The 18,900-nt window shown below is 45.0% G+C and overlaps 1 protein-coding gene across 1 annotated transcript in view; it reads right to left on the reverse strand.

Annotated features, from left to right (window-relative positions):
* Nucleotides 1-18,900, reverse strand: part of CCDC146 (coiled-coil domain containing 146) — an 897,036-nt gene that overhangs the window by 629,971 nt on the left and 248,165 nt on the right. The window contains exon 4 of the mRNA XM_069229681.1: nucleotides 18,333-18,542. Coding sequence (XP_069085782.1) covers nucleotides 18,333-18,542 — 210 coding nt within the window. The remainder of the gene's footprint in view (nucleotides 1-18,332; nucleotides 18,543-18,900) is intronic.

The raw sequence follows: 18,900 nt of genomic DNA on the forward strand, positions 1-18,900 counted from the left end.
CGTTGTCATGAACCACACGCCTCGACTTCGTGGTCAGAACTAAGACACCACAAGTAATTGTCATGTAGATCCATGACCGACATCCGACCTCCGCACTGCTAAGAGGGTTTAAAACCAGACTTCCTTGGCTGTGACATTGTTACACCGAAGTAAAACTGTAGCTCCCTGGTAGCCTGGAAGAAAAAACAGTTACTCTAAGGCACGGAAAAAAGGGAACTGACATCTGCACATCGACGAGGACCTCTTATTGCCTGGATGACGTCATACAGCGTCCCGTGGGAGTCGGGCAATTGGGACGTCATAGTCGACGTGCAGAGCTAGAAGAAAATATCAGTTGGAAGCTGGCGCGTGGGGAAAATTCTTTAGGTGAGGAATTCACAGGTAGTGGTATCCATCAGAAACTCCTCTCTGATAAACCTAAGGCTGCTTGACCACACTACCCCCCCTAAGACAGCACCTTGGGATTGCTAGACCACACCCCTTGTCCACTAGTAAGGGAACCCCTGGACTCTTTGCAAGATATATCCCATTTTGATATATGATATAAAGAGCGAGCTTTCTACAGTTGTGGCGACAGCCCAGCTCAATGTGACTGCTTCAGAAGATTCAGGATATTTCAAAAGCATCTCTAGCAGCATCTTAAGTAAATGAGTTTATCTACACAACTACTGGCAGAATGCCACCACAGTGAGAGGGGCAGTAGCACTTACACCAATATACTAATTTCAAAGGATTTTGCACCTGCTCCAAAGAACTGTTCTGTCAGAGACAAAAGTTTGCATCTGTCATGCTGTGTCTGTTCTGAATGGATGATGAGATGGCACTGCAGCTACCTGCTGTGAACAAGGGAAGCATAATGGTGCTGTCAAGAAGTACCTGTTATGTGAGGAAATAAAGCTGCCACTGTAGGGGCCGATATGTAGTGAAACTTGCAAAGTTACTGTCCAAGACATACATGTTCAGTAAGAGAGGGAAGCCTGCATTGCTGTTACACAAGTTGCACCTATTCTATAAGCAAGCCACCTCTGCTGCCATGTGAGGCCTCTATATCTGCTCCCGGGTGGGGCACTGCACGTGGTGTCCATAGCAAGGAGAGAAAGCGGCCTCCGCCTCACTCCTCTGTCAGTCCCACACAGTCCAGGACCTCTGAGAGTGCCAGGTGTTTTTATGCCAGCTCCACAGGGCCAATGCTCCTTCGGAGCTCCACGCAGCCTGCTCTCAACTGGAATGGCAGCGAGAAGCTCCCCACGTGGCTCCACACCTCTGCCACCCGGGGTCCACCTTAGCCCACTGCGTGACCCTTCACGGCCGCCTTACGTGTTATTAGAATGTGGGTGGTTGCCTGCGGGTGGGGATTGTGTCTCCAGCCTCCACTCGCATTTGGCGAAGCGGGCTCCTTCAGTCTTGGCAAAATTGCCAGATGATTGAGCAGATTTTAGGGGGATTTTGTTTAGCTGCTACAGAGCTCCCTCACAGTGTGGCCATTTTGGCTGATGTGTAGCCCCATACCGTTCTATTTGTTCTTTTAACCCTTTTATAATTGTATTCTCATTAGGAATTTGATATTAGGCACCCTCAATAGCCTAGCCATTTTTGTTTCATCCTAGTGAACCTTTATGTCTTTTATACATTTTTTCTGTAACTTTTTATTTTTCACCATAACCTTATATTTTAACGTATTTATAATATTAACTTGTTTTAACTGTTTTATTTTTTAACAGTTTTGTAAATGTCCTTGTTTCGCCTTCATTTGTTGTAGAGCTTTGGAGAAAGCACTCAGTTTTTCTCCGCGGACTACTTTTTTTTTTTTGCTACACATAGTGATGTATGTAGCATAGTACTGCATACAAATAACAACCTATTCTGCTGCTTGCTGTACAACTACAGGTGGTGCATTTTCCTCCTCTTTGTAACCCTTCCCCACACTGTCTCTCCATCTCAGCCTGGGCAATGTGTTTCAGTGATGAGACTGAAGGTGCTTTCCCATTCAACACATTCCCAGGAGTACTGCCCAAACATTCCTTGATGCAGCACATGACTGCACAAGGTGCAAGTAACCAGAACAGATGTTCATTTTTTTTGCTGTAGTGGAAGGATGATATAATTCCACACAACCAATTCTTTTTCAAGTCTATACAATGGTGGTGCTGAGGATTTTGTAGGTAACACAATTATATCCTCATCCTGCGATGGTGATGTGATGTTTGGACCAGTGTATGCACTGGTTGACGGCTGGTTCTCCCCAGTTTCTGTAGATGCCATGACGGGTTTTTATTCCAATATTTTGCACATACTTGTGTCAGATATTGGAGGCAAACTGTATTCAGGAGCTGGAAGCGGCTTAGGAGTTCTTCCTAGTCCACTGTTTGGGACTCCTTTTCAATTCCTACAGGAGAAAAGAAAGTGCCAATAAAGGTGGTGACATGCAACCGATGCCAAATTGAGTTCTCCAGGAGTACTGGATAGAAGTACTCACTCAGGACTTCTGGAATGAGAAAACACTTGAATGCATCACACATCACTCAGCACCATGCTGCCAAAAGAAGGGGTAACGGAGGCGGTGAAGCCTCAACATCATCTGCTCTGCTCCATACTCTCCAGGGTGGTGTTAGTCCTTTGGAGGAAATTGCTTGCACCCTCACCCAAGACACCAACCCATTATATGCAGATATTGGTTTGCATTGCATGAAATGTGCTATAATAGTTGGAGAACAAAGTACAGCAACTCAAGACCAGCTGTTGGCAGCTCACAAAGCAAGTTGCAAAAAATCTTTTCTCTTTTTACTTTTTTGATCCAAGTTTAGATGCCTTGTTTTCTAGTTATTTTTATTTGAACCCCTAAACAAATAAAAATTAAAACAAAAAAGTTCTAAAAATAAAAAAGTTCCATGTTAGAATCACCTTTCCTGGTTAAAGGACAGAAATAAATTGTTGTCTGTCGTGTCCCTCACCCCCCACAGATGACCAAACTCCTGTACAGCAGTTGCACGGAGGGAGAGAGTTTGGCCACAAGGCAGGCCCTGTAACCACTCTCATCGAGCACCCAAACCCCTGCTGTGCATCACCTTTTGCCGTGCACAGCAGGGTGTTGGCCGCAGGGCCTTGCGTCCGGTCAGGCACTGCACCCATGCCCCCACAGATGTCCTAACCCCTGCAAGGCCTGGGCACTGGCCAGGCCCTCCTACCAACTTCGTGTGGACACCCAGCCCCCATTAAGCACCCATTTGCCCACTGTTCACAGACAGAGAACGAGGATATGTTTTGTTAATAACTGGCACTTATTTTTAAATCCACATAAAACATTTTTTTTAAATATATCCACTGTGAGATCCCCATGGCAAGTTTTGTGCAGGTCCATCAAGTGGGGGACCAAGAAAAAGGAGAGGTCACAAAAGTGCCATTTCTCATTTAATTCCCATAGTATTCCTTGCTCATCAATGAAGGAAAAGGGTTGAACAGAATCACACCAATGAAGGTAAAGGGTTGAACAGAATCACACCAAATTTGGCCTGAAAGTAGAATTTACTCCAGGAAATACCTTATCAGGACTGTTAATTCCTGGACCCTCTGCAAATTGGAGAATTCACTGAGGATTTGGGAATCCAATTAAAAACAAGCATTTGTAATGCAATGGGTCTCGCGTTTGCTCGAGTAAGAGCATTTTGCGTTGTTAATTCTGAACTGGACATTTCTTGCACATAAATTTAAAATAAAAAGTAAAACATAGGTTTACTCGTAGTCAAAAGTATTATAGGCAAAATTGCAATTATCCATGTAACTTGGTGGATGTGATGGAAATTGCTGCACTACTGCCCAGCGAGATCACGCTGCGTAGGAAATAAATAGAAAAAAGTATTCCAGAAACCATACGGAAAACACGGAGCCTTGTATGTTTTCAGTATTTGGCCAGTGCGCTCAACGTGGGCTAAACACCGGAAAAGTCATGACGCATGCATGCCTACCACTAATGAAAGCAAGCGAATTTTAAAAGGCAAGCCCACAAACCAACCAAACTCATGGGCATGCGGTGGGTGTGGTTACAAGCCCATAGAGAGATTACAGCAGGGACAGAGCAATTTGTGCTCGAATGTAAAAAATTAAAGGCACATGATTAGACAAAGACGTTTTTTCTCTTATTATCCATTTTAGATAAAAAAATCTGGCACTTTCTGGTCGCGTTGTCTTCACAGTAAAATTTATTTTGCAGGGGCCATTACCCCTACACAATGCATCAAGAACCATCTTAGGAAAAATATAAGAAAATAAAAAGGGCATAAGGGGGCAGTGTGTGTGTACACTCTGACCCCAGGCCCTTGAGGAAAGGCCCCCCAGTGGGACTCAGACAAGAAAGTAAAAATAAAAAATAAAATTGTATTTAATCAATTATATGATTTACCAGGTCATGAGTAAGGAAAGTCACGAGTGATGTAATTTACAAGGTGGTAAGCAGTTCGTGACTGGGCCGAGTTATTATTAGCTTACCTAACCACAACTGGCGAGTTTCAGTGTCTTTTTACGTTTTGATTTATGACTAGAACTGCAAATCGTTTACTTGTGTTTTTCGGTGCATTTCAGTGTTTTTTTAATGTATGCTAGTTCTTATAACCAAAGCTGACCAAAACGTCTCTTTACTCTTTGATATTTTTAGTGAATGTATGTATTTATCCTATGCCACATCCAACTGCTCTTTCCATTTATTTTGCCATGAAGACTAAACCATACAGCGGTCGGCTGGGCAGAGCAGGAGTTTGCTACAGGACCTGGCTTCCAGCAAGGCCCCGTGCCCAATCCTCCATGTGAGGTCAACTCAGGATTCAAACAGGTTTCAATAAAATGTTTTTATGTTCTTAAAATGGTGCTTATATATTTTTGGGTTTACTTTCTGCATACATTATTACAGACTTTGTTTTTTAATGTTTTTTCGATTAAGAGATGATTTGAACTTTCTTGAGAAAATGTTTAGTCAGTTTTTGTAACAAAATAACTGTGTAAGGATGCCAAAGATTTTCTAATGAAATTGGCTGAAGTGACAGTCCAAAAGTTAAGAGATTACTTTCCAGTCTTCTTCACCAGAGTATATCATTTTTAGTGCATTAGTTTGCAAACGTCTTCAGCCAAGGATCAGTCTCCTCCTCTGTGTTTGCAGGACTTCAGTGAGAAGTTTCTTCCTCCTCACTCTCGTCTCTTTCAATGTACTTCATCTTGGGAGAGCTCACTAGGATGACATGCTTTTAGAAACGTCATCATCCCTAAGGTGCCAAATGAGTAAAGATCATTGCTTAACTTGGTTGCACGCAGGCGTGACCCGTCCTTTAGGGCGGAGGGGCCACACCCCCCCGCCTTTTGCCCCTCATGAAGAGTGTCCGTCAGGCTGAACAAAGGTCAGCCTGACAGACACTTTATGTTCAGGTCAGCCAGCCAGGAGCAGACATGCGCGATTTGCGCAGACTCCTGACTGTCTGAGCTGAACTTTGCTAGGCTGAGGAAGTCACAGCTCCTATGGGCGTGACCTCCTCAGCTCAACAAAGGTGCCTCAAGGCCCTCCCCTGGGTGGCGAGGAAAGCGTCACCCATTGCCTTCGCCCTGGGCGCATCAGGTTTAAGCCCTGAGGTGCCCAGGGAAAGTGTCAATCAGTGACACTTCGTCACAGAGTGGGGTGGGGTCAGCAGTCTCACTGACCCCATCCCACTCTGTGACGAGGCTGGGCCTGCTGCCTTCCCTCATTGGCTGACCTAAAGTCAGCCAATGAGGGAAGGCAGCAGTCCCAACCCTCCTGGGACCTTCGAGGCTGAAGTTAAGTGTGTGAAGTTTTCAAATGAATGTTTGGTGCGTGCATGCATGTTTGAATGTTATGAGTGTTGTTAATGGATGTGCGTGCATGCGTGTGTGAAAGAATGAGTGTGTGATCTTTTGAAATGAATGTTTGGTGTGTATGTGCGTGTTTGAATGTTATGAGTGTTAATTGATGTGCGTGCGTGCGTGTGTGTGTGTGTGAAAGAATGTGTGTGTGAACTTTTAAAATGAATGTTTGGTGCGTGCATGTTTGAATGTTATGAGTGTTGTTAATGGATGTGCGGGAGTGCGTGTGTGTGTGAAAGAGTAGGTGTGTGTGTGTGTGTGTGTGTGTGTGTGTGTGTGTGTTTGTGTGCGCGCGCGCAAGCTTCCCGCCAACCCCCTCACGCCTAAAGCTGCAGGCCGCCACTGGTTGCACGAGGTGCAGTTGATTTTTCTTACAATCACCTTTTTCGCACATTGGATGGACTATATTTCCATATCAATAAACAAATTGAGTGCTCGTGGTCAGTTAACATGATCTCTAGTCACTGACTACAAGCACTCAATTTGTTTCTTAACATGGTAAGGAGGCTTTGCTCTGTGGTGTTTCAGTCCGTTGCATTCCCACCATATGTTCATTTAAAACATTTCCACGCCAGCGACTCCCTGAATGAACGCTCACTTCCTCCTAATGTGGTTGATATTTCAACTACTTCTTCATATTCAATCTCAGTTGACAGAGCCTTTCAAATATAGCCTGCTGTTTCTTGGCTCTACAAGCTCTATTTTTTGTGACACAGTTCTTGTAAAGATAATTGAGCTGCGCTGCTCTGAATATAAATATCTGTTCAGAGTTGGGTACAAAATAGAGTATGTGCTAGGGTAGAGCCTCATTCTGTAAGGAAAGAAACTTGTGATATGAAATCAGTTTCATGTATAATGAATGAGACCTCTACTTTCTTTACTTTTTTGGGGCCCTTGCCGATCAAGGACAATAAGTCTTTTTTCAGCATAACAACTCTTGCATGATCGCAGTGGTGCGACTTCCATTATGAGTACAGCGAATCCAAATAAAAGTACTGTGAACTCTGCAAACTTTTCTAAAAGTTGACTTTCCTACGCTTCTAAACAGGAAAAACAGGAGAGAATAAATCCAGAATAACAGAGTTAAGAAGGAAATGAAGAACTGGAAATTGTTCGAGTTGAAGATTCCAGGTAGCCACCCCAATCCATTGTCTGGAAATTGTTCCCCATTTCACTGGATAAATAAATTATCATCCAAATACTTTAAGAGCACTTTGTGCAACAAGATGAGGAGCTGCGGCAAGTGAAGAACCACGTCGATGCAGAAGGGTCTTAATGCACAGCATGAACCAGCACTGCCTTAAACTGTGATTGCTGAAAACAATGGTTCTCATAAGTATAATTTAGTGCATAGGTTTTCGAAGAGATAGCCCAATCGCTACAAATACTCAATGCAATTCATAAGAGAAGCAACACAAAGCCAACATCATTTGATTTAATAAGAAAATATATTGAAAACTTAAATATGGAACGTACAAAAACAAAATTATCTCATTTTTCTGGTGATAAGTGACCAGAGTGCAGTGCACAAAGAAAACCATATCCCAAATATGTGCATAGGACGGGACAGTAAAATTATATTTTTTGTGTGTTAGCTCCAAAAAAACAACAATCTCTGATTTTCATTTGCTGTGTAGTTTGTTTGTTGCGTTGCTGTCAACGATGTTTTGACCTGCGTATGGCTATGTGGGTCTCATCAGGACAGGAGAGTTACGGGGTATCTGTCTTGACCTCACTGCAACAATGGGCGAGGACGCAGAGGTTCCACAATCATAAGTGCCCACCAGTGCAAGAAATTGATTAGTGGTCACACAGAGGTATCCATCTATCCCTAGTGAAGTACAGTCAAGTAAACAGCCAGTTGGAGAATGCCCACGAGGTCTAAGATATACTGAGGTAGTGAGGAAATAGCCCGTCCATGCCTCAAAGTTGGCCCCAGGTCCAAAGAGAACCCAAATCAGCTAAAAAGTACAAAGTATGTGTGGCAGCATGACGTTGTGCCGTTACTGACAGTAACTACCAGAAAGTAATGAACAAGTTACTTAGCTTTGGTAACAAATTATCTGGTAGAGACTATCTAGCTGCAGATTCCTTACCTTAGAATTCCCTGGCGTCAGCTTCGAATCCAGAATTTTTCTGCTGAGCAGTACCCTGTGCATGTCGTTGGGTGGCGTCGTTCGGATCAGAGTCCATCGTCCGGCTCCGCGTGGAGTCGTCAGCGTCCTTGAAGCCATCTATGATGTTACTGTTGCCTATATAGACGCCACCTTGGCGCGTGTACATCAGTTCTTTTCCTTCCACACCGGTTAGACGCAGATCCTGATAAGAGCTACCCTTTCTTCGACGAATATCGAGGCTTTTTCACCTTTTTGATTGTTTGATGTCACGTCTTCGAGAAAGACTGGGTTCAAGCTGTGTGGTGCATGTCATCGTACCATGTCGGTGACGGACACGCACAGAGTTTGCCTTTGGCACCTTGAGAAGGATCTCGACTCCACCTCGTGCTCCGACTGTCGGGCAATGGCTCCGAAGGCCTTGAGGGAGGGATCCCTCAAGCTTCTCGCTGCCCGACAGCCGTCTTCAGTTGGCGCGACTTTGAGGAGATCACGGTCCCGCAGTAGGGGGAGGTCGCTGCACCGCTCCCAGAGCCCCAAATTCTCTTCCTCGCATTCTAGGTCATCTTATCATTCAGGTAAGAGGCACAAGAAGAAGTCCAAGCAGACTTCGACTTCAGCACGCCCGTCGGCCAGCGAGGCGTCAAGGGAACATCGAAGTTCCGAGCGCGGTTCCACAGAACCGTCACCAGGGTCGACTCCACGTCTTCCCCTTTTCTGGGGACCGGAGCGACCCCCACTCAAATAAAATAATTTTACAAGGACATGCAGCTCGTTTTTGAGTGGTGTCCCTTCGGGTTCGACGTCGGGGGCTTCGATCTTGGCGTCGTTGGGGACCCCAGGATCCGATACCAGATCCGGACCGGCGCCGATCCCTCACCTCACAGTCGACCTCCTCCGGCACCGGGTCTGACATCGATGCTTCCTCCACCACCGGCACCCACCGGTGGTACCCCCATTCTCATTCCGGATGATCCGGAGCCAGAGCGATGTTGTACGACACCGACTCAGACTCCGATGGTGCCGATTCGGCCCAGATCATTGTCTGAGCATTATTCAGAACAGCAAGGCACAGGAGAGGAATGAGAGGGGTCTGGGGACCCTTTAGAATATGACCTAGAACAGGACTGGTACAAGGATCTAGGGGAGGCCAGTGGACTGGACACATCTCCAGATACTGATATGCTCTCTCCTCCTAATGTGGCTACGGAGGAGGGAGTTTCTTATGCTCTGGTGGTGCGTAGGGCAGCTGAGGTCTTGGACCAAGACTTGCCTACGGTGCCAGTCAGGATGAATCTCTTGACAGAGGTGCTTCAACCGTGGGTGACAACAACAGAACCGATGTTGCCCTTCAATGAGGCCCTAACAGACGTCCTTCTGTTAACATGGTCCAAACCCAGCACAGGGGCTCCTGTGAATAGGACAGTTGGACGTCGCCATAGCCTCGCTCCGAGCGACCCTAGTTTCCTTACCCAACACCCCACCCCGGAGAGCTTGGTGGTCCAAGCCTCTACTTCCCGTGCTGTCTTCCCTTCCACCCCCCGCATACGGAATCCAAGAGGCCGGATCAGCTTGGAAAGAAAATGTTTTCTTCCTCCAGCCTGGCATTGAGGTCAGTAAACACCTCTTGCCTATAGGGCCGTTTTTCCCATACTTTATGGGATACAGTGGCACACATGCTGCCCCAGGTCCCAGAGGGCATACGAGACACTCACCCAGGGTGTCAAGGATGGGAGAGATGCAGCCAAGTTTATGATCAGTTGTGGATTGGACATAACCGACGCGCTGGGAAGAGCGATTGCATCGTCAGTGGCCCTACGTTGCCATGCCTGGCTACATTCAACTGGCTTTTCGGGGGATGTCCAGTTAAGTTTGATGGACATGCCTTTTGATAGCTCTCGCCTTTTTGGTGAGAAGGCAGACCCCACGCTTGAGCGGTTCAAGGATTCTCAAGCTACGGCCAGATCCTTGGGCCTTTCAGTGCCAGCACAACAGCAGTCTGTCTTTCGTCCCTTTTGAGGCTTCGGAAGGGGCGTGGTACCATGCCAGCTGCATTTTAGCCACCGTCCTCAGGCTTCACAACATCCCGGAAGAGGACGTGGTCGTGGTACCATCAGACCCAGAGGGTCTGGCCAGGGGTCGGCCACCACACAGCCCCCCTCCATTGCGCACAAGCCCTCCTAGTGTGGTTCTGCAGGACCACGTCCGTCCAGTTGGAGGGAGGATTCAATTTCATCTCCCTCACTGGCTTTCCATCACAACGGACAAGTGGGTTCTGCAGACCATCCAGAAGGGCTATTCCCTCCTCTTCCAGTCTTTCCCTCCCTCTATCCCTCTGACAAAAGAACGGCTGATGGAGGATCGTTTGGCCAAGGGAGCCATAGAAAGGGTCCCGATGTCAGAAGTAGGCAGTGGTTGTTATTCCCGCTACTTTCTGATTCCCAAAAAGAACAAGGGCCTTCGCCCTATCCTGGATTTAAGGGACGTCAATCTCTTCCTCAAGAAGTATAAATTCAAGATGCTCACTCTTGCTCAGGTCTTGTCTGCCCTAGATCAAGGAAACTGGATGGTAGCATTGGACTTGCAGGACATGTATTTTCATATCCCCATCCCGCCAGCCGTTACCTGCAGTTCAAGATGGGCCACAAGCACATTAAGTTTACCTTTCGGTCTCACCAGTGCCCCTCGGGTGTTCATGAAGGTGATGGCGGTGGTGGCAGCACATTTCGCAGGTCAGGGATTTCAGTCTTCCCCTACCTCAATGATTGGCTGTTGAAGGCTCCCAGGCTCTCGTCACCCATCTCCAGATGACGTTGAACCTCCTGCACTCGCTAGGATTCACTATCAGTGTGCCGAAGTTACACCTGACTCCCTCTCAGAAGCTCACTTTTATCGGAACTGTTCTGGACACAGTGCAGTATCGGGCCTATCCTCCTGAGCAGCGAGTCCAGGATATTAACGTACTGCTCATCAGAAACATTTCTGATTCGAAGCTGACGCCAGGGAACTATAAGGTAAGGAATCTGCAGCTAGAAGTCTCTGTCAGATTACCCGGTTCTCCTTGGGTTGAAGTGTAACTCTTGTTTTCCAAAAGTGCCTCAAAATTGTAGCACTTATTTCTTAGTGTGTGGCAAGGTCATTTCGTTCAGAGAGTAAAGTGAAAGAGCACAATAAAACTAAAGTGCTTCTCCATCAGAAAATGTGCAAAAAATCTATTACCTTTTTTAAAATTAGTTTTCTCCATTTTTCACGATGCATTTGTTTTCTTTGTTTTCCTTTCCACCAAAAAGTAAAAACATAATAAAGCTGATCCTAAAAAGAACCTTTGTAGTTTTAAATAATCTATCATCCAGATACATGTTGTTTGTTTAGTATGTGAGGGAGTGAAAGTGTTGAACAGGACGAGAAATGATTGAGTAAGTGAGTTTGGAAGCGAGGGATAGGAAGTGAATGGGTGAATGTGAGTGAGTGAGAAAGTGAATGAAATAGAAAAAGGAAATGAGCAAGTAGGTTGAGTGAGACATTGGGTGAGTGAGGAAATACGAGACTGAGTGGGAGTGTGTGTGCAGCCGATACTGACAAGCTGCGGGTGTGCTCCAGCTAAGTCCTGCACCCAACACTCTATGGGAGTCTGGCCACACAGTCTGGCCCTCATCCCAACCCGCCAGTGATGGCCATCCCCACGGCACCCTGCCTTCAGCTAGACACTGTGACCATCCCTCCATGGATGGTCAACTCAACTGTGCATGCCCTTCAACTGTGCCAAATGGGGGTTGGGTCTGGGTCCAATCATGCTGCAGGTGCCCCCATCCCTGTTGTATGTCCCAAACTCTCCAGTCTCCCAAGCCCCACTGCACAAGGAGATGCCTGCACTGCCAGGCCACCTTCTTCCAGATTCCCAGATCCTATCATAGATTTTGTGGTTCTGTGCACCCATGTTACACCATACATGGATCAGGTTTCGAATCCATGGGAAAAGCCAGTCGGCCATCCTGGGTTTCTTGAAGCTTGCCGTCGGTTTGTGGTTTCTAAACCAGGATTTGTGGATCTTGTGGGTCCCGCTACGGACCTCAATTTAAGCACGACGTGTGCTGTGAACTCCGCAGCAAAGTTGTTTTCTTTACAATTCAAACACAGGATGGTCCGTTTGGGCCCCACCAAGTCAGCTTAGGGATCAGGGTGTAATCACCTGCCCCTCATGTGCCCTTTTTATAGTGTTTTCATGATGCATGGACCAGGTCCCACGCAACCTATAATGGTGTCTGTCAGTAACTTTATTGGCATTGCGGCCAGCAACTGTGCAAAGCTTCATTGTGTAAAAAGATCAAATCATATTTTGAATTTTAGGATTTGTGAACAGCTGCGAAACAGAGTTAACAGAAATCTGAAAATTAAAGGTCCAGATATCGCCAAAAATGTGCCTTGTCATGCCCAGCCCTGGACAAGTTTTAGATGCTAATTTCTCAAAAACTCTGCAATGCTTCTACCCCAAAGAAGCAAAGGCACTTCGTAGTGAAAAGTTCTACGTTTGTGCCAAGTTTGGTGCACTTCTGTTCAGCTGTGTTTTTCTGTATTGGGGTTCAAAAGGATCTCACAGGAGGTAAAATGGGAAATGCCACATGTGGCACACTCTGTGGTTTTTGTCTAGAGCTTAATGGGTCTGCATGAAACTGATTAGCAGACAGTTACTATCAAAACAAAAACACCATATCAATGAATGTCTGACCTAAGCATGACTACACAAGGTGTGTGTGAGAATGCTAATTAAAATGTATTTGAAAAAAATAGGTGAAAAAGATAAAAGAAATGCAGACCAATTTTCGACTGAAGTCCGTCTTTCTCATAGTGAACAGTGAGAAAGACGGTCTTCAGCTGGAACGAGTTATCGTTTTTTAATCTATTCCAACCTTTTTTAAATAAATCATAATTAGCAATATGCTTCATAGCGACTCTCTATGTGGAAGGTTGTCAATAATTGAACGGGTTGGCAACCCTGGCATGGACCCAGAGAGTAAAGGCGGAGGAGGGCTGCATTAAGTCTTGCTGTAGTTTGGAAACAAACATATAATACACACCCACCTTAAAACAGTCAGTGACTACGCATTACGGTTATGTCTGAGTTCACATTGAAAAGCCTTTTTTAGGTCCTGCATACAGTTTATATCTGTTTTGCGAACACCTTCACAGCTCTCAATTAGGCAGTGTTTTCATCCTTGGCTACAGTTAGCCTTTTCTTTATCTCTTATAGAAAGACTGAAGTCCGTTAGACACACATAGAAATGCTGATATCATCATGACTGACAAGCCTGTGGCTGCCATATTTTTTGTTTATGTTAATAGACTCAGCCATTACAATATGGCCCCTTTGAGAGTAGGCTCCAAAGATGAAGGCTTAATGCAAACATGTGGATGGCGCAGACACATTTTGTGCCGTGTTTGTTTAGTCTTAGAGGAGCTTACTGTCGCCAAAACCGGGATTTATTTTGTAAATCTGAGATAAAATCAGTGGTCAAACAGTTTATAAACCCTGGGATTTGACCACTGATGAGAAGTGATCTTCGAGCTGGAATTATCACCAGAGGTCATGCAGATTGCTGAGCCACTCTCATCCTGAGAGTTGATTCCTTCCCCAAAAGCACATAGAAGTAGATCTCTGATAGAGAATAACTGCAGCCAGCTATTCAAATGTATGCTGTGCAATCCATCCAATGAAACGTGTATGGCAGGCTTTGCTATTCAATGCTTTAGCTAAGCTTTAGCATAGTACTTAGAAGTGACTTTAAGGTGTTAAGATACCAGAAACTCGCTAACAATGTTAAGAACATGTATCTTGTTTTCACGGACAGCTGCATGCTTAAATGCTGCAATTTTTGCATCCATTGTGGTTACTGTACCTATAGTATGCACTAGACTGATATTTTTAAAGAAACGTTTTGAAGAACATGTCCCCATTTCTCAGTGCTATTTTTGAGTGTGTTATTCATAAACAAAAGACTGGATTGCCACTGTGTCCCTGAACTCATCTAACGGGACGGATAGTAACCAGAAAACACTACCTGCACAGAATTCCTCAGCAGGTTTGTGTTATGGCTGCAGTCCAAGTGACTTTCTAATTCAATGTTGGTGCATTGAACTTTGTCCTTGCATCAGAGAGCTAAAAATCCAACTCCTGAGGCTCTGGGGACTGCCTACATTTTGTATCCGCTGTCTCTTCTCAAAGACGTAATGAGGACAATTACAATTGTCAAAGTGGGCTTTCTCTCTTTGTTTGCCATTGGCTGGCTTTGCTGACTATCTCATTTGCTTTCTTCTTATTCACTGGCTTAACTTCCTCATCTTGTGTTGGTCTCTGCCCAGGAACGTAGCTCCTTTACCATCCTTTTGATTTGGATAACCTGCATCCTTCCACTACACACATTCCGCTAATTACATTTTTCTTTCTGTTTCAGCACTCTACTGGAATATATGTTTTCTTGCCCGCTTACTGGTGAGCTGGTTCTCCTCAATACGGGATTTCCCCATGTGCACTGCATGTTGCTACCTCCTTTCTACCATATCCTTTGTGTTCCCCACTTTAAAAAATAAAAATAAAAACGTTTTTGCGTTCCCATCCTCGAGTTCTTCTCTTGTTTGCCTGCTCCAAACTCCCTGTTGCTCCTCCTGCGATTGCTCCTTTGTCACGTCGTCCCTGCAACCCCACTGTGGGCCCCGTATGGCTTTGCCTGAATTTGCTTCTGTTTCCTGACCCTCTGTGAGGGCAAACCACTTGTGTGGCCAAACCAAAGGTACCTTTGTGCCCACCTGCACACCCCTGGCATGTCCGTTGCCCTTCTTTGTGCTATCTACCTTCCATAACCCCGTTTGCAGCCACTGTGAGAGGTGCTGTGCTTCGCCCAAGCAGTTTCCAATATGCTGCCTGTCTTCATTCTCTTTGTATAGGTCCACCCTTTTGCAGCCCCTACATGCAACTCTGTCCTGACAGACATTTGCCACTTCACACCACTCCAGTTGCCCCCGTATCCCATGTGCTAATATCTCCAGCCTTTGCTGCCCCTCTGACCCACTGCAGCACCTTATGTGTACCGTCTTGCCTCATCAGTACAACCCCCCTGGGTTGCCATGCCCCAGCCCTGAAGCCTATATGCCCCTGGCCCTCCCACAGAATTCTCTAGGTGCCCAAGATTCCTCTGTATGTGCGTCCAGTACCCTCCAGCCCCTCTTTTTGTTTCTGACTTTACTGTAGCCTTTGTGTGCTGCCTTGTCCTGTCTCCAAACCTTTCTTATGAGCCCCTAATCCCCTACAGCCCCTCAACGCCTACAGCTCTCCAGTGCCCAACAAGTGTTCCCAACATTGGCAATGCCAACAATAACCACAAATACAAGCCAGATGCATTGACTATTGTACAGTATTTTTTAAATTGCTCCTAATGTTCAAAAACACCCCGTCCTCTGATCAGATTATTTAAAAACATCTGCAAATGTTTGTGTGCATCAAGAAAGGTTTTTAAAAAAGGAAAGGGGGTAATATGCAAATCTTTGTTACCTCCTTCCTTTTTTTTTTAAATACTACCCCAACCTTTCCAAAGAGTGGAGACAGTGTCTGACTTATTCCCTGCCACCCCCCACCCAATCTGCCAAAGGGCGGGTAGATTTGTAACTGTAACTACCTCTGCCTTGCACTAGAGTGGGGCTAGTAATTCTCCTATGGACCCCTTCAGCTTGCCCAGGGGCGATCAGACTTTAAGAAAAAAAATAAGCAGGTGTCAGCCACTTTGCTCCACCATGGCCTGCAGAACTGTGCAGGTCATGGAGGAGAATGTCGGCTGACCCCACTTATGTGCCAATTTCCAATCTGGAACAGGGTCAGAAGCAGATGACAGCTGTTTTGCTCCTCTGTGATGTATAGCAGTGTGAGGGTTAAGGAGGAACGAGTCAGCTGGTACCTGCTACTGCACGCCATTCCTAATTGCCAAGAGGGGGCAGAGGCAGATGACTGCCAACTACTACATGGCCCGCCTAATGCTGCAGCCCACGGAGAAGTGGGTGAGCTGCCAGCTCATCTGCCCCTACATTCTTGTATGGCCTTATACACTTTGGTCAAGGGAATGGGTATTGTGTGAAGGCCTCACACTTTGGCAATGTGAGGCTTTGTCCCCCCTAGCCCTGTGCTGTTTGCCAGTGTGGGAGGAAATATGAGTGCACACACTCAAAGCAATAGATTTCACTGGTATACTCTTACATTGCCCTCCTTCCCTTGGGCCTGGTAGGAGTTTAGAGATTTCCCCTCACATACCTGCCAAGGCAAGAGGAGGAAGGTACATGAAGTTGTTAGTTGCCCAGATATTATTTTACATAGCTTTAACAACTTGAGACAGCAGTGAAGTGTGACAAGTGCTGTGCCGTTGAAGTTGCTGGCACGTTGCCTCAAGCTCTAAAGAATTGTTTACTATGTATTCTGAAAGCACAATTTCTAAAGAAATCGTTAGCTAGATAAGTGATTTGTTGAGGTACTTTAGTCATGTGCAGCACAATAAAGTACAGGAGAGCCCCATCACCATTTGGTGCTTAATGCCAACATGTTTCACAAATAATATTCACTCCTAACCGAATTTGGAGCCCATTATGTGCCCTCTTCAGACTATAAAATGAGTCTTCAAATCGCTTATTTGGAGTGAATGTTCTCAGTTCCTCTATCATCTCATTTTGAAGCAATTAAATAGATGATTTCATACTAAGAAAGAGTTTCACTGGTTCCAACTACACTGGGATGTGATCTGTGAGAGAACCATTTCCTGCATTCATAAGACTACTGACTGGAGGTCTGACCAATTGTATGTACTGCTTTGAACATTACAATGTAGACACATGGTAGTTCAGTCATTACCATGTAAAATCCGAGACACCTATGTGGTTTTATTCATTCATTTATTAATACAGCTGCATCAACTTTCCTATCATGCTGTTTTTTACGCTTTTCCCTTGTTTTCATCCCAAGAATTGTGAACAATAGAAGGAAATGAGTGTTCAGTGCACTTGCACAGCTTGTTCTGTATGTGTGATGAGTTCTTTATGTCTGAGATCAATGAGTTTGAGAACAATTTGAAAAATACACATACCACATGCACTGGACACTCATGTTGCCTTATATCTAAAAAAAAGAAAATGGGTTAAAGGATTATAATCAAACTAAGAAAAGGCACTGAATGACCAAATGACTACTGTACACTAACCATTTGGTGACTTTTCATTCAGTGATTTCAGAGTCAAATGTGCAAAAGAAATTGCAAAGTGGAATCTCATTATAAATGCGAGTAAAACATGTTTTTGAGACACCCGTTATCTTATAACATTTGAACCATTTTACCGATTTGCACGAAATATGCCACATGTTTAAAGATCCTTCTATACCATGGATACTCAAAGTACGGCCCGGGGCCGCATGCAGCCCCCTTGCCCTTTTCATGCGGCCCCTTGTGCAACAAGAGTACAGGATTGTTCACTCGATTCAGCTCTAACAATATAAAGATCGTAGAGAGGCAATCATTTATTTCAAGGTTAACTGATGTTAAGGAAAGGAAGTAACCAGGGAGTCCTGAGCTTCACTTTAGAAGCACCTTCATTTTTAAAGACATCTTGCAGCAAAAGTGTAAAAATTTAACAGTCACTTCAAAATTCAAAAAGTGTGTTAACATGCAGTCCATTTCACCCAAGTATAATTTATTGTATCAGCGCTATGAGAAGTATTCATTTAAATGTGATAGTTTTCAAACATGAATTTAGAAACATTCATTTTTACCCCTACCCTGACAAATCGCCAATAGGGAATTAAACAAGCAAGTCAGGTGTTATGTGCACTTTTTGAGTGGCCTGGGTTCCTATTATACATGAACAACATTATAGTTTATTAAATTAAGCACAGGAGCAAATTTGTACGGTGCAGACCCCGATTTCGTAGAACTCCTGTGATAATGAAGAAAAAAAGGAGGGAAAGTGAAATCAAGCAATTGCCTAGGATCACACAATTTGGTGGAAAATTGGGGAAGCCAACATTAATCCCAGGTTTTCTAGTTTCATATTGCTCAATTTAGCCACTAGATGTATATCATTCGCTTCGCCTACAGATACTTAACTGCCAATACTCCCAACCCCCTCGCCCAACCTCCATTCCGCTGGCATTGATGCGGCCCTCGGGCACATCCCAGACCAAACTTTTTGGCCCCTGGGAAAATGTTTGTGAGTACCCATGTTCTATACATTAATTTCAGTTTGGGTGGAGATTGGTGAAAAGGGGTGGCAATGTTATTAAGGATGCAAAACTGGATTTCCTACAGTGTGAGGTGTCAAGAGCTTGCCACCTACTAGTCAATCCGGTACATCAATTGGTATTCTCGCTCTTCGATCGCATTGATATCGTTCCGGTACTTCAGGAGCTGCACTCTCATCTGTGAGACTTCAGTATCCACAACTTCCGGGAACTGATCGGCCTTTTCCAGTACTCTTTGTTGCTGCTCCAGTTCAGCAGTGTACCGTTTAGCATCTTGCAGCAGTTGAATCTCTGACTCCTGTACGCTGCAAGAACACGACAAAAATAAATACTATTTTAACATACTTAAATATGATCAGTCCTTACCATGAAGTCCAAGGGCTCAATTCATGTAGAAAAGTGTAAAAGTTCGGGACTAAGGCACTGCCTGAAATTACTTTCACACGTTTTGGCCATTCACAAAACAGGTGGAGCAGTACGCCTTGAAAGCCACACCAGGAGCAGATTTCAAAGCATACTACTAAACATTAGGTAAGGCGGTCTACTAGCCCTGTGTAGAATTATTTATAGCCTACAATTCTGCACACTGAAAGGGGAGGGTAATATGCAAAAAAATATTTTTTCTCATTTTGTGAAAACCATTTTTCCTGGGGAGGAAACCAT

The sequence above is a fragment of the Pleurodeles waltl genome, chromosome 4_1 (genome assembly GCF_031143425.1).
Source record: "Pleurodeles waltl isolate 20211129_DDA chromosome 4_1, aPleWal1.hap1.20221129, whole genome shotgun sequence".
NCBI lineage: Eukaryota > Metazoa > Chordata > Amphibia > Caudata > Salamandridae > Pleurodeles > Pleurodeles waltl.